The sequence below is a fragment of the Macaca mulatta genome, chromosome 19, assembly GCF_049350105.2.
Source record: "Macaca mulatta isolate MMU2019108-1 chromosome 19, T2T-MMU8v2.0, whole genome shotgun sequence".
Lineage (NCBI taxonomy): Eukaryota > Metazoa > Chordata > Mammalia > Primates > Cercopithecidae > Macaca > Macaca mulatta.
The window spans coordinates 17,473,680-17,485,986 of record NC_133424.1 but is presented as its reverse complement, the minus strand read 5'-3'; the positions used below and the strand labels follow the sequence as shown (position 1 = coordinate 17,485,986).

Genomic DNA, 12,307 nt, shown 5'->3' with positions numbered 1-12,307 from the left:
CCAGCACCACAATGAATGATCTGGCCCTAAATGTCAGTAGTGCCAGGGCTGAGAAACCCTGTCCTGGCAGGAGACCCTGTCTGTCTTGTCTGTTTCTCACTCTGTCTCTCTCTCTCTCTCTCCATATATATATAACATGTAATATAATATATAACATAATATATTATATATTATATACATAATATATTATATAAATAATACATAAAATATTATATATAATATATTATATAAATAATACATATAATATGTATTATATATGTTACATATAGCATAATATAATATATATTATATAGCATAATATAACATACCGTTATATATGTTATATATAACATATATAACGTTATATATAATATGTTATATGTTATATATAACATAATATAATATATATTATAATATATAATATATAATATTATATATAATATATAATATAAATGTAATATATATTATGTTATATATTATATATGACATAATATAATATATATTATATATGTGTTTTTTGTTTGTTTGTTTTTGTTTTTTTTTTTTGAGGCGGAGTCTCGCTCTGTCGCCCAGGCTGGAGTGCAGTGGCGCGATCTCGGCTCACTGCAAGCTCCGCCTCCCGGGTTCCCGCCATTCTCCTGCCTCAGCCTCCCGAGTAGCTGGGACTACAGGCGCGACCACCACGCCCGGCTAATTTTTTTGTATTTTTTTTTAGTGGAGACGGGGTTTCATTGTGTTAGCCAGGATGGTCTCGATCTCCTGACCTCGTGATCCGCCTGTCTCGGCCTCCCAAAGTGCTGGGATTACAGGCTTGAGCCACCGCGCCCGGCCTATATATGTATTTTATATATATATGTGTGTGTGTGTATATGTGTGTGTGTGTGTATATATATGGGATTTCCACCCAGGGGTGACTTTGCCCCCTAGAGGCGATATTGGCAATGTCTGGGGGACTTTTTTAGGTCGTTAGATTGTGGAGGGCATTGGTACTACTGGCATCTGGTTGGTGGAGGCCAGGGATGCTACTCAGTATCTTATAGTGCACAGGACGCCTCCACCCCAGAGAGCCATGAGACCCCAGGTGTCAGTAGCGCCCAGGCTGGAAATGACTCGGGTTCGGGGGGATGGAGTGGATGAGCTGGGCTGGCTCATTTCCCTCGTTTGTTCAGCTCACTGCCTGCCCCTGGTCGTGGCTACAAGGCTGTCCCAGGAACCCCAGGTCCAGTCTCTTCCTGCATCCCTTTGAAGCCCGCCAGAGTCTCAGATCTGCTCCACTGGCGGGCTCCTGCAGGGTCCTGCTCTGCGCAGACCCCACCAGCTTCTCTGTGGTCTCCAGTTCTCCTGGGGGGCTGCCCAGGGAAGGAGAAGGAGCAGGGTCCTGGCTTCCTCTTCCTGTACCTCCCTATGCCCGTGGCTCTCTGAAAATGCCCTTGCCCAGGCACAAAGGGGTGTCTCTCTTCACACAGGCATCACCAACCTGAGCTTCCCCTTGTCCGACCAGCCTGTGTTGGGAGAATGGTTCATTTTTGCTGAAATGCAAGGCCACACGTACAACAAGTCTTTTGAAGTTCAGAAGTATGGTAAGTTGGAGAATCTCAGGGTCTTGGGATTTCAGATCTGGAAGAAACCTTAGAAACTGGTGAAGAAGGCTGGGTGCAGGGTATCTCGCCTGTAATCCCAGCCCTTTCGGAGGCCCAGGTGGGCGGATCACTTGAGGTCAGGAGTTCGAGACCAGCCTGGCCAACATGGTGATACCTCATGTCGTTACTAAAAATACAAAAATTAGCTGGGCGTGGTGGCATGTGCCTGTAATCCCAGCTACTTGGGAGGCTGAGGCAGGAGAATCACTTGAACCCAGGAGGCAGAGGTTGCAGTGAGCCAAGATCGCACCACTTCGCTCCAGCCTGGGTGACAGAGTGAGACTCTGTCTCAAAAGAAAGAAAGAGAGAAAGAGAGAAAGAGAGAAAGAGAAAGGAAGGAAGGAAGGAAGGAAGGAAGGGAAGGAAGGGAAGGAAGGGAAGGAAGGGAAGGAAGGGAAGGAAGGGAAGGAAGGGAAGGAAAGGAAGGAAAGGAAGGAAAGGAAGGAAAGGAAGGAGAGGGAGGAAGGAGAGGGAGGAAGGAAGGAGAAGGAGGGAGGGAACTGGTGAAAATGGCAGTGAAGAAGTGGAGGATGACAGGAGTCCTCTTTTACTGAGGACTTGTGATGATTGGGTATAGTTTCAGGGGATGGTCCTAGACTCTTGCTTTTTTTTTTTTTTTTTTTTGAGGCGGGGTTTCACGCCCATCACCCAGGCTGGAGTGCAGTGCAGTGGTGTGATCCTGGCTCACTGAAGCCTTGACTTCCCAAGTTCAAGTGATCCTCCCTCCTCAGCCTCCTGAGTTGCTAGGACTACAAGTGTGAGCCACCACACCCGATTAATTTTTGTATTAGTAGAGACAGGGTTTTGCCGTATTGCCCAGGCTGGTCTCGAACTCCTGGCCTCAAGCAATCCTTCCGCCTCAGCCTCCCAAAGTGCACTCTTGCCTTTTATAGAGAAAAAGTATTGTAGGCCAGGCATGGTGGTGGCTCACATATGTAATCCCACCACTTTGGGAGGCCGAGGTGGGAGGATCGCTTGAGGCCAGGAGTTTGAGACCAGCCTGGACAACATAGTCCCTGTCTGTACAAAACTTTAAAACAATTATCTGGACGTGGTGGCACCTGCCTGTAGTCCCCGCTACTGGGGAAGCTGAGGCGGGAGGATCGCTTCAGCCTGGGAGATCAAGGCTGCAGTGAACTGTGATTGCACCACTGCACTCCAGTTTGGGTGACAAAGTGAAACCCTGTCTCAGAAAAAAAAGATGGCCGGGCACGGCAGCTAATGTCTGTAATCCCAGCATTTTGGGAGGCCGAGGTAGGTGGATCACTAGAGGTCAGGAGTTCAAGACCAGCCTGGCCAACATGGTGAAACCCCATCTCTACTAAAAATACAAAAATTAGCCAGGCATGGTGGCTTGTGCCTGTAATCCCAGCCACTTGGGAGGTTGAGGCGGGAGAATTGCTTGAACCAGGAGGAGGAGGAGGCTGCAGTGAGCCAAGATCGTGCCACTGCACACCAATCTGGGATTCACAGCGACACTCTGTCTCAAAAAAAAAAAAAAAAAAAAGGATTCTTAGGCTCCTACAAGAGTTCTCTCAGGACCCGATTCTTTCTGGTTTTCTGGCTGCTTCAGTGTGTCACCTCGGCCCCTGGTGACAAGATGGCTTGACACTCCCAAGGCTGAGTCCAGAAGCAATTGGAGAAGTCAGTTCTCCGCTGCAGTCACCCCGGGGATGCCCCTTGTGGGCTCCCAGGGTCACAGGGGCTGGGAGGAGCCTCCTGGCCTCGTGTCCACCCTGGGATAGGCTGGAATCCACTACACTCTAAGCATGTGGTCTAAAAGTGACAGGAGGAGGCCCCTTGAGGAAAATGGGGTCCTGGTCCCCCAAAGATGAGAAATAGATGCAGCCCACAAAATCCCCAGGGCTGCTCAGCAGACCGGTGTGGGTGGGCATAGTGTCAACCTTGGCGGTGGCCGGGTGCTGTGTCCTGCACCTTGCACGGGTGTCAGGGCCCCTGAGGCCACCTTAGGGACAGAAGCCAGCCCCTCCTCTCTGCTTTCTTTCTTCAGTGTTGCCCAAGTTCGAGCTCCTGATTGACCCGCCCCGGTATATCCGAGACCTGGACGCCTGTGAGACAGGCACTGTGCGGGCCAGGTGAGAAAGAGGGGCCCCTGGGGCGCACCGCGGGGCCCTTCCCCTTCCCCAACCATCACGCCGCTCCCTCAAGGTCGTTCCCCTCCTCTGCTGCCTCCCTCCCTCCCACATGGGTGTGCCCCTCCCTTCCTGGTTCCCTCCTCCCTGGGATGTGCCCCTCCCACTAGCATCTCCCTTTCGTGTGACTCTCCCCTGTGGGTGCTCCCTCCTTAGGATGTGCCCCTCCCCTTAGAGTATCTCCCTCCTCCCCCAGACTCCTCCCCTGTGGGTGTCCCCTCCCCGGGGTGTCCCCCTCCCACTAAAGTATCTCCTTCCCCGCTGGGCTCCTCCCCTGTGGGTGCCCCCTCCCCAGGATGTGCCCACTCCCTAGAGCATCACCCTTTCCCGTGCCCCTCCCCTGGGGGCGCCCCCTCCCTGCAGTGTACCCCTCTCCCTAGAGCATCTTCCTGTCCCCTGGGCCCCTCCTTTGCCCTCCCCTTCCCTCTCCCCCGACAACTGTGCTTCTCCCTCCTCCTACAGGCAGCACTTCTACCATGGCCTCCCTGCTCCCCCAAGGGTGCCCTGTGCCCCGCTCCCTCCCTCCCTCGTACTTGGTGTCTCCCTGCCACATGAACCTCTTGCACTGTACCCACCGCCTGTCTTCGTTCGCATGCTAGTGTCCCCACCCTTATGAGCACACCCGTCTCTCCAAAGCATGCCTCTCTCCCACTGTGTGTTCCTTACTCAAGTCCTGCCCTTCCCCTCTAAAATCTTCCCTCCCCAAAGGTCTCCCCTCCCCAAGGAATGCCCTACCCCCAGGGCGTGCCTCTCCTGCACTAGCATCTCCCTTCCCCAGGGCGTCCCCTCCCAACCCCACCATGTTCCCCCCTCCCCCAACGCTGCTCCCCGCCCTCTGTAGTCCTCCCTGGCACAAACAGCACCCGCAGCCAGCGTGCTGACCCGAGAGGGGTTGATCCTTGTTGTTTTTTTTTCAGACCGAGTCTTGCTCTGTCGCCCAGGCTGGAGTGCAGTGGCACAGTCTCAGCTCACTGCAACCTCTGCCTCCCGGGCTCAATCGATTCTCCTGTCTCAGCCTCCCGAGTAACTGGGATCACAAGCATGTGGCACCACACCCAGCTAATTTTTGTATTTTTAGTAGAGACGGGGTTTCACCATGTTGGCCAGGCTGGTCTCGAACTCCTGACCTCAAGTGATCTGCCCACCTTGGCCTCCCAAAGTGCTGGGATTACAGGCATGAGTCACCATGCCCGGCCTGCACTCTCTTATTTTGCTCCTGTTCCCCATGCACCGGCATTCCCTCTGCATCAGGAGTGACATACAGACATTTAAAGTTTCACCATCACCCCTGCGAAGGTAGTTTGATTCCCATTCTCTAGGTGAGGAAACTGAGGCTCAGAGAAGCCCTGTCCCTGGTTCAAGGTTGAGCTTAATAGGGCGCTTAGGCTCAGGTGCCCCTCAGGGACCCACAGCCGCTCATGCCTCTGCACTCCTCTGCTCCAGAGGAGCACCAACCTAGCCTTCTCAGTTCCAGAGTTCCTCTCTGACCCTCGGTCTCTTTTTCTGTCCACCTGGAGGCTTGGTGCAGAGGATCGGAGGGCCTTGGCATCTTCTGTCCCGACTCCAGGCTGCAGTGGGGGGGCGGTGGGGCTGTCAGGACTGGATGCAGGGTGGGAAGGGAGCTGCATCCGTCACTGTACTAGTGGCCACACTGTGCCAACCTGGCCTTCCTGAGGCTGGGCCCTCCCTGCCATCTTGGCTGTGAAATTGAGCATGCTTTATCTTTTTGTTCCAGGTATACCTTTGGGAAACCCGTGGCTGGTGCCTTAACGATCAACATGACTGCTAATGGTGTGGGGTACTACAGCCACGAGGTGGGACGCCCCGTCCTCAGAACAACCAAGGTGAGAAACAGGGACCCCTTCTACCCACTGACTCAACCCCCAGGTTCACCTCCAAGATCACGCATTTTATTTTACTTTCCTTTATTATTATTATTTTATTTACTGCCTTTAAAAAAATTTTGATTACAGACAGGGTCTCACTATGTTGCCCAGGCTGGTCTTGAACTCCTGGGCTCAAGCGATCCTCTGGCCTTTGCACCTGAAAGTGCTGGGATGACAGGTGTGAGCCACCGCTGTTTTACTTTCTGAAAGTTATATGGCAGGGATTTTTCTGATGATAAAATTCCTGCAGGCTGAATATAGAGACTTTAGAAAATATAAAAAGGAAGAAAATAAAGATAACTTGCTTCTCCAATAGGTGGACACGACCACTATCGATATTGTGATGCGTTTCCTCGCAGGTTACTGTATGTAAAGTTAAAAAAAAAAACCACCAATTTGGCCGGGTGTGGTGGGTCATGCCTGTAATCTCAGCACTTTGGGAGGCTGAGGCGGGTGGATTACTTGAGGCCATGAGTTCGAGACCAGCCTGGCCAACTTGGTGAAACTGCGTTTCTACTAAAAACACAAAAATTAGCTGGTCATGGTTGTGCATGCCTGTAATCCTAGATACTCAGGAGGCTGAGGCTGGAGAATCACTTGAACCCTGAAGGCAGAGGTTGCAGTGAGCCAAGACTATGTCACTGTACTCCAGCCTGGGCGACAGAGCGAGACTACACCTCAAAAAACAAACAAACAAAAAAACATGAATAAACACTAATTTTATTCCTTGGAGTCCCAGCTTTTAATATTTGGAAGGCAGAGACAGGAAGATCTCTTGAGCTCAGGAGTTCGAAGCCAGCCTGGGCAACATAGTGAGATTCCCATCTCTAAAATAAAATAAAAATGTAAACAATTTTATTGAGATATCATTCACATTGCATACAGTTCACCCATGTAGAGTGTACAGTTTGATCATCTTCATATGGTTGCAGAGTTGTGCAACCAATGCTGTTATCCAATTTTAGAATTGTTCCACCATCCTTCCCTACATCCTTCATGTCCTTTTGTAGAGAATCCCCATTTCGCTCCTCCAGTCCCTGGTAACTACTAATCTGTTTTCTGTCTCTGTGGATTTGCCAGTTCTGGACATTTCTGTGAATGAATCATACACTATATGTCCTTTTGTGTCTGGCTTCTCTCACTCAGCATCATGTTTTTGATGTTCATCTACATTGTAGCAGGATCAATACTTCATTCCTTTTTTATGGCTGCATCATATTCCCTGGTACAGATGGACCACAATGTGTTTATCCCTTCATCCAGTGGTGGACATTTGGGTTGTTTCTGCTTTTTGGCTATTATGTCTCATGCTACTATGAACATCCCTGTGCAAGTTTTTCTGTGGACCTACGTTTTTGTTTCTCTTGGGTTCATTCCTAGGAGCAGAATTGCTAGGTCAGAGGGTAACACTGTGTAACCTTTTGAGGAAATGCCAAATTGTCAATGTGGCTGCACTGTTTTACATTCCCACATGTTTAAAGTTTTGTAACCTTTTTTGGTCTTTCAGCATAATGTTACATTGTGAGTGGGCAACTGTACAACAGACACCCTCCTTCCTGGAGATTCCCATCCCTCTGTAGGTGCCCTGACATTAACCCTTTCAGCACTGGCTCTTCCTCACCTCCCACCCAAAGCTCCTTCTTAGTCCCTTTCCCACCTGGGACGTATCTGCTCCAATGGGTTCCCCTCTCTTATATCTGAGATATCTTTAATTTAATTTAATTTAATTTAATTTAATTTAATTATTTATTGAGATGGAGTCTCGCTGCGTCTCCCAGGCTGGAGTGCAATGGCGCGATCTTGGATCACTGCCTCCTGGTTCAGGCAATTCTCCTGCCTTAGCCTCCCAAGTAGCTGGGATTACAGGCACGCACCACCATGTCGAGACAATTTTTGTGTTTTTAGTAGAGACAGGGTTTCACCATGTTGGCCAGGTTGGTCTTGAACTCCTGACCTTAAGTGATCTACCCCCGCCGGCCTCCCAAAGTGCTGGGATTACAGGTGTGCGCTACCACGCCTGGCCCATCTCTCTGCTCTCTGAGGCTTCTCTTCCATGGATTGGACACCACAACCCCCCACCTCTCCCATTCCTGCCACTGGCACCTTGGAGAATCCCAGCCATTCTCCTGGGATGCTACCAGCTCATGATCTTTGTCTTAGTTCTGTCATTTCCGGAGTGATTTACTCCACAGCTCTTTCTGAATAAGGATTATTTGCCAAGTCCCAGGGTGGGATCCTGAGATAGGAATTGAATGAGGGAGTTCTGGTGCCCCAGAGTGGGGCTGAACAGGTTCAGATGCCCCCTCTGTTGCCTGGGCTGTGGGAGATTGTGTCAGCATGGGAATCTCTTTCCTCTTTTTTTTTCTTTTCTTTTTTTTTTTTGAAACAGTCTCGCTCTGTCTCCCAGGCTGGAGTGCAGTGGCTAGATCTCAGCTCACTGCAAGCTCTGCCTCCTGGGTTTATGCCATTCTCCTGCCTCAGCCTCCCCAGTAGCTGGGACTACAGGCGCCCGCCACCTCGCCCGCTCGTTTTTTGTATTTTTTAGTAGAGACGGGGTTTCACTGTGTTAGCCAGGATGGTCTCGATCTCCTGACCTCGTGATCTGCCCGTCTTGGCCTCCCAAAGTGCTGGGATTACAGGCTTGCGCCACCGCGCCCGGCCTCTTTTTTTTTTTTTCTTAACTCGGGCTGGAGTGCAGTGGCACAATTCAGGCTCACCTCAACCTCTGCCTCCTGGGTTCAAGTGATTCTCATGCCTCAGCCTCCCGAGTAGCTGGGATTACAGCTGCCCGCCACCACATCCAGCTAATTTTTTATATTTTTGGTAGAGATGGGGTTTTGCCATGTTGGCCAGACTGATCTCGAACTCCTGACCTCAAGTGATCTGCCTGCCACGGCCTCCCAAAGTGCTGAGATTAAAGGCATAAGCCACCTTTTTCCTCTTCTGCCCAATGGCCAACATCCATCTTCCCTGGGATGTTGTCCAGATCCAGTGAGGGACCCTCTGCACGGTCCCGTGGCATAGATTGGGTATGTCACCAAGTGTCCCCTGGCCCTCCAAGCAGCTGAAGAGTCTTGCACCTCAGGTGTGTGTTTCAGGGACATCCCTCAGGGACACTCCAACCCTGAGCGAGCACGGGCTGCGTTTTTCCTCCCTCCAGATCCTCGGCTCCCAGGACTTCGACATCTGCGTGAGGGACATGATCCCAGCGGACGTCCCCGAGCACTTCCGGGGCAGGGTCAGCATCTGGGCCACAGTGACCAGTGTGGACGGGAGCCAGCAGGTGGCGTTCGACGACTCCACCCCCGTGCAGAGGCAGCTGGTGGACATCCGGTACTCCAAGGACACGAGGAAGCAGTTCAAGCCGGGCCTGGCCTACGTGGGGAAGGTAACTTGGGGGTGACTGTACCACATCCCGCCCCAGGAACACCGTGAAACCACCACCACTAGCCACTAGCTCCGCAGTGGTGACTCAGCTGAAAACGGATCCCCTGACACAACCTTTGCGGAGTGTGGTGAGGGCTGGTGTTCCAGATGAGGGGCAGGGGACATTTTCCTCTATGGGAAAGGACGATCTACTCTATTCCACTTGGGCAGACATTTGAGTAGCCATTTATTTATTTACTTATTTATTTTATTTATTTATTTTTTTGAGATAGAGTCTTGCTCTGTCGCCCAGGCTGGAGTGCTGGAGTGCAGTGGCACGATCTCGGCTCACTGCAAGCTCCGCCTCCTGGGTTCATGCCATTCTCCTGCCTCAGCCTCCCGAGTAGCTGGGACTACAGGAGCCTGCCACTTTGCCCGCCTAATTTTTTTTTTTTTTTTTTTTTGAGACGGAGTCTCGCTCTGTCGCCCAGGCTGGAGTGCAGTGGTGCGATCCCGGCTCACTGCAAGCTCCGCCTCCCGGGTTCACGCCATTCTCCTGCCTCAGCCTCCCTAGTAGCTGGGACTACAGGCGCCCACAACCGCGCCCGGCTAATTTTTTGTATTTTTAGTAGAGACGGGGTTTCACCGTGGTCTCGATCTCCTGACCTTGTGATCCGCCCGCCTCGGCCTCCCAAAGTGCTGGGATTACAGGCGTGAGCCACCGCGCCCGGCCGCCCGGCTAATTTTTTGTATTTTTTTAGTAGAGACGGGGTTTCACCGTGTTAGCCAGGATGGTCTTGATCTCCTGATCTCATGATCCACCCACCTCGGCCTCCCAGAGTGCTGGGATTATAGGCGTGAGCCACCGCGTCCAGCCTTGAGTAGCCATTTATTAAAGCAGCTCCTCTAAGGCAGTCCTGTTTCTTCAATGGGTTCTTCTTTTTTGAGACACAGTCATACTCCATCGCCCAGGTTGAAGTGCAGTGGCTCCATCTCGGCTCACTGCAACCTCCGTCTCCCAGGTTCAAGTGATTCTCCTACCTCAGCCTCCTGAGTAGCTGAGATTACAGGCACCTACCATCAAGCCCAGTTAACTTTTGTATTTTTAGTAGAGATGGGGTTTTGCCATGTTGGCCAGGCTGGTCTCGAACTCCTGGCCTCAAGTGAACCTCCAGCCTTGGCCTCCCAAAGTGCTCGGGTTACAGGAGTGAGCCATCACTCATGGCCCTTCACTGGGTTGATTTTATCCCCTGAGGACCTAAGTTGAGAGCCCTGCAGAGGTAGATCTCCTGTTCCTGAGACTGACAGGTGCAGACCTGTGTGACATTTTGAACGAGACTCTGCCTCCCACTCACCACTCAAGTCTTATGCACAGTAAATTTTGAGGCGTCCAGATGTCGTGATCCTTATATATGTTTTTTCTTAGAGACAGGGTTTTGCTCTGTCGCCCAGGCTGGAGTGCAGTGGTGAGATCATAGCTCATTGCAGCCTCGACATCCTGGACTCAAGCAATCTGTCTGCCCCAGCATCTTGGGTAGCTGGTACTGCAGGCATGAGCGACCAGGCCCAACAAATTTTTTTATTTTTAAATTTTTATTTATTTATTTATTTTTGAGACAGTCTCGCTCTGTCACCCAGGCTGGAGTGCAGGGGCTCTTGGCTAATTGCAACCTCTGCCTCCTGGGTTCAAGCGATTCTTCTGCCTCAGCCTCCTGAGTAGCTGGGATTACAGGCATGCCCCACCACACCCCGCTAATTTTTGTATTTTTAGTAGGGATGGAGTTTCACCATGTTGGCCAGGTTGGTCTCGAACTCCTGACCTCAGGTGATCCACCTGCCTCAGCCTCCCAGAGTGCTGAGATTGCAGACATGAGCCACGGTGCCTGGCTAATTTTTAAAATTTTTGTAGAGATGGGATCTTGCTGTGTTGGTCAGACTGGTCTTAAACTCCTGGGCTCAAGCAGTTCTCCTACCTCAGACCCACAAAGTGCTGGGATTGCGGGTGTGAGCCACTGCACCCAGTCATTATTATTATTTTAACTATTAAACTGGGGTAGGCTGGGCATGGTGGCTCATGACAATAATCCCAGCACTTTGGGAGGCCCAGGTGGGTGGATGACCTGAGGTCAGGAGTTCAAGACTAGCCTAGCCAACATGGTTCTGAAATACTGTCTCTACTAAAAATACAAAAATTAGCCAGGCGTGGTGGTGGACACCTATAATCCCAGTGACTCAGGAGACTGAAGCACGAGAATTGCTTGAATGTGGGAGGCGGAGGTTGCAGTGAGCTGAGATCACACCACCGCACTCCAGCCTGGGAGACAGAGTGAGACTCTGTCTCAAATGAAAAAACCAAAAAAATAAAAAAATAAACCTAGGGTAACTTCACCCCAGTTGCAGCAGCAGGAGTGGGGCAAGGCCAGCAGAGCCCAGTGTCATGCAAGGAGAAAGTGGGCCACACCCCTGGCCCTGCGTCTGCCTGCACCCAGTTCCCTTTTGCTGTCCATGAGTGATGCTGGCTGGCTGTCCTCACACTGAGTTCTGATCCTCTTGCTCTGCTTTGGAACCTCCTTTTTCTTCTCCATGCCAGTGTTGGAACCACCTCTATCCCATGCACAGAGACCTATCTCCTGTGTCCCTGGTTTTGAGGGCCCCAGCTTGAGTAGAAACTAAAGTACCTTGGGCAGGGTCAGAATGTGTGTGAAGAAGAGGTCTAAGGCTACAAATTTGGTAAAGAGCATTTCACATATGACAGAAAATATCTACCATCTGCATTCAAGAAAGGAGTGGTTAGACTGGGCATGGTGGCTCATGCCTGTAGTTCCAGTGCTTTGGGAGGCTGAGGCAAGAGGACCACTTGAGGCCAAAAGTGTGAGACTAGCCTGGGCAACATAGTGAGATCCAGTCTCTACAAAAAATAAAAATAGCCCAGGTGTTGGTGGCTCACACTTTGAGAGACCAAGGTGGGAGGATTGCTTGAGACTGGGAGTTTGAGACCATCCTCAGCAATAGAGCAAGACCCCAGCTCTACAAATTTTTTTTTTTTTAATTAGCCAGGCATGGTATTGCACACCTGTGGTCCCAGCTATCAGGAGGATGAGGCAGGAGGATTGCTTGAGCCCAAGAGGTAGAGGCCGCAGTGAGCTATGATTGGGCCACTTCACTCCAGCCTGGGCAACAGAGCAAGACTCTGTTTCTCAAAAAAGAAAAAAAAAAGAAGGGAGTGGTTAATGAGGATCGTGTGGGCTGAATCCTGATTCACTCCATCACCAAATACCTGCAC

At 50.9% G+C, this 12,307-nt stretch overlaps 1 protein-coding gene across 17 annotated transcripts in view; it reads left to right on the top strand.

The window, feature by feature from the left end:
* Window positions 1–12,307, top strand: part of CPAMD8 (C3 and PZP like alpha-2-macroglobulin domain containing 8) — a 120,720-nt gene that overhangs the window by 20,899 nt on the left and 87,514 nt on the right. For all 17 annotated transcript variants that reach the window (XR_013409202.1, XR_013409203.1, XR_013409200.1 and 14 more), the window contains 4 exons: window positions 1,446–1,559; window positions 3,631–3,715; window positions 5,508–5,616; window positions 8,819–9,046. Coding sequence is in view for 12 of the 17 variants with exons in the window: in XM_077978247.1 (XP_077834373.1) it covers window positions 1,446–1,559; window positions 3,631–3,715; window positions 5,508–5,616; window positions 8,819–9,046 (536 nt within the window). In the remaining 5 variants the exon portion in view is untranslated. The remainder of the gene's footprint in view (window positions 1–1,445; window positions 1,560–3,630; window positions 3,716–5,507; window positions 5,617–8,818; window positions 9,047–12,307) is intronic.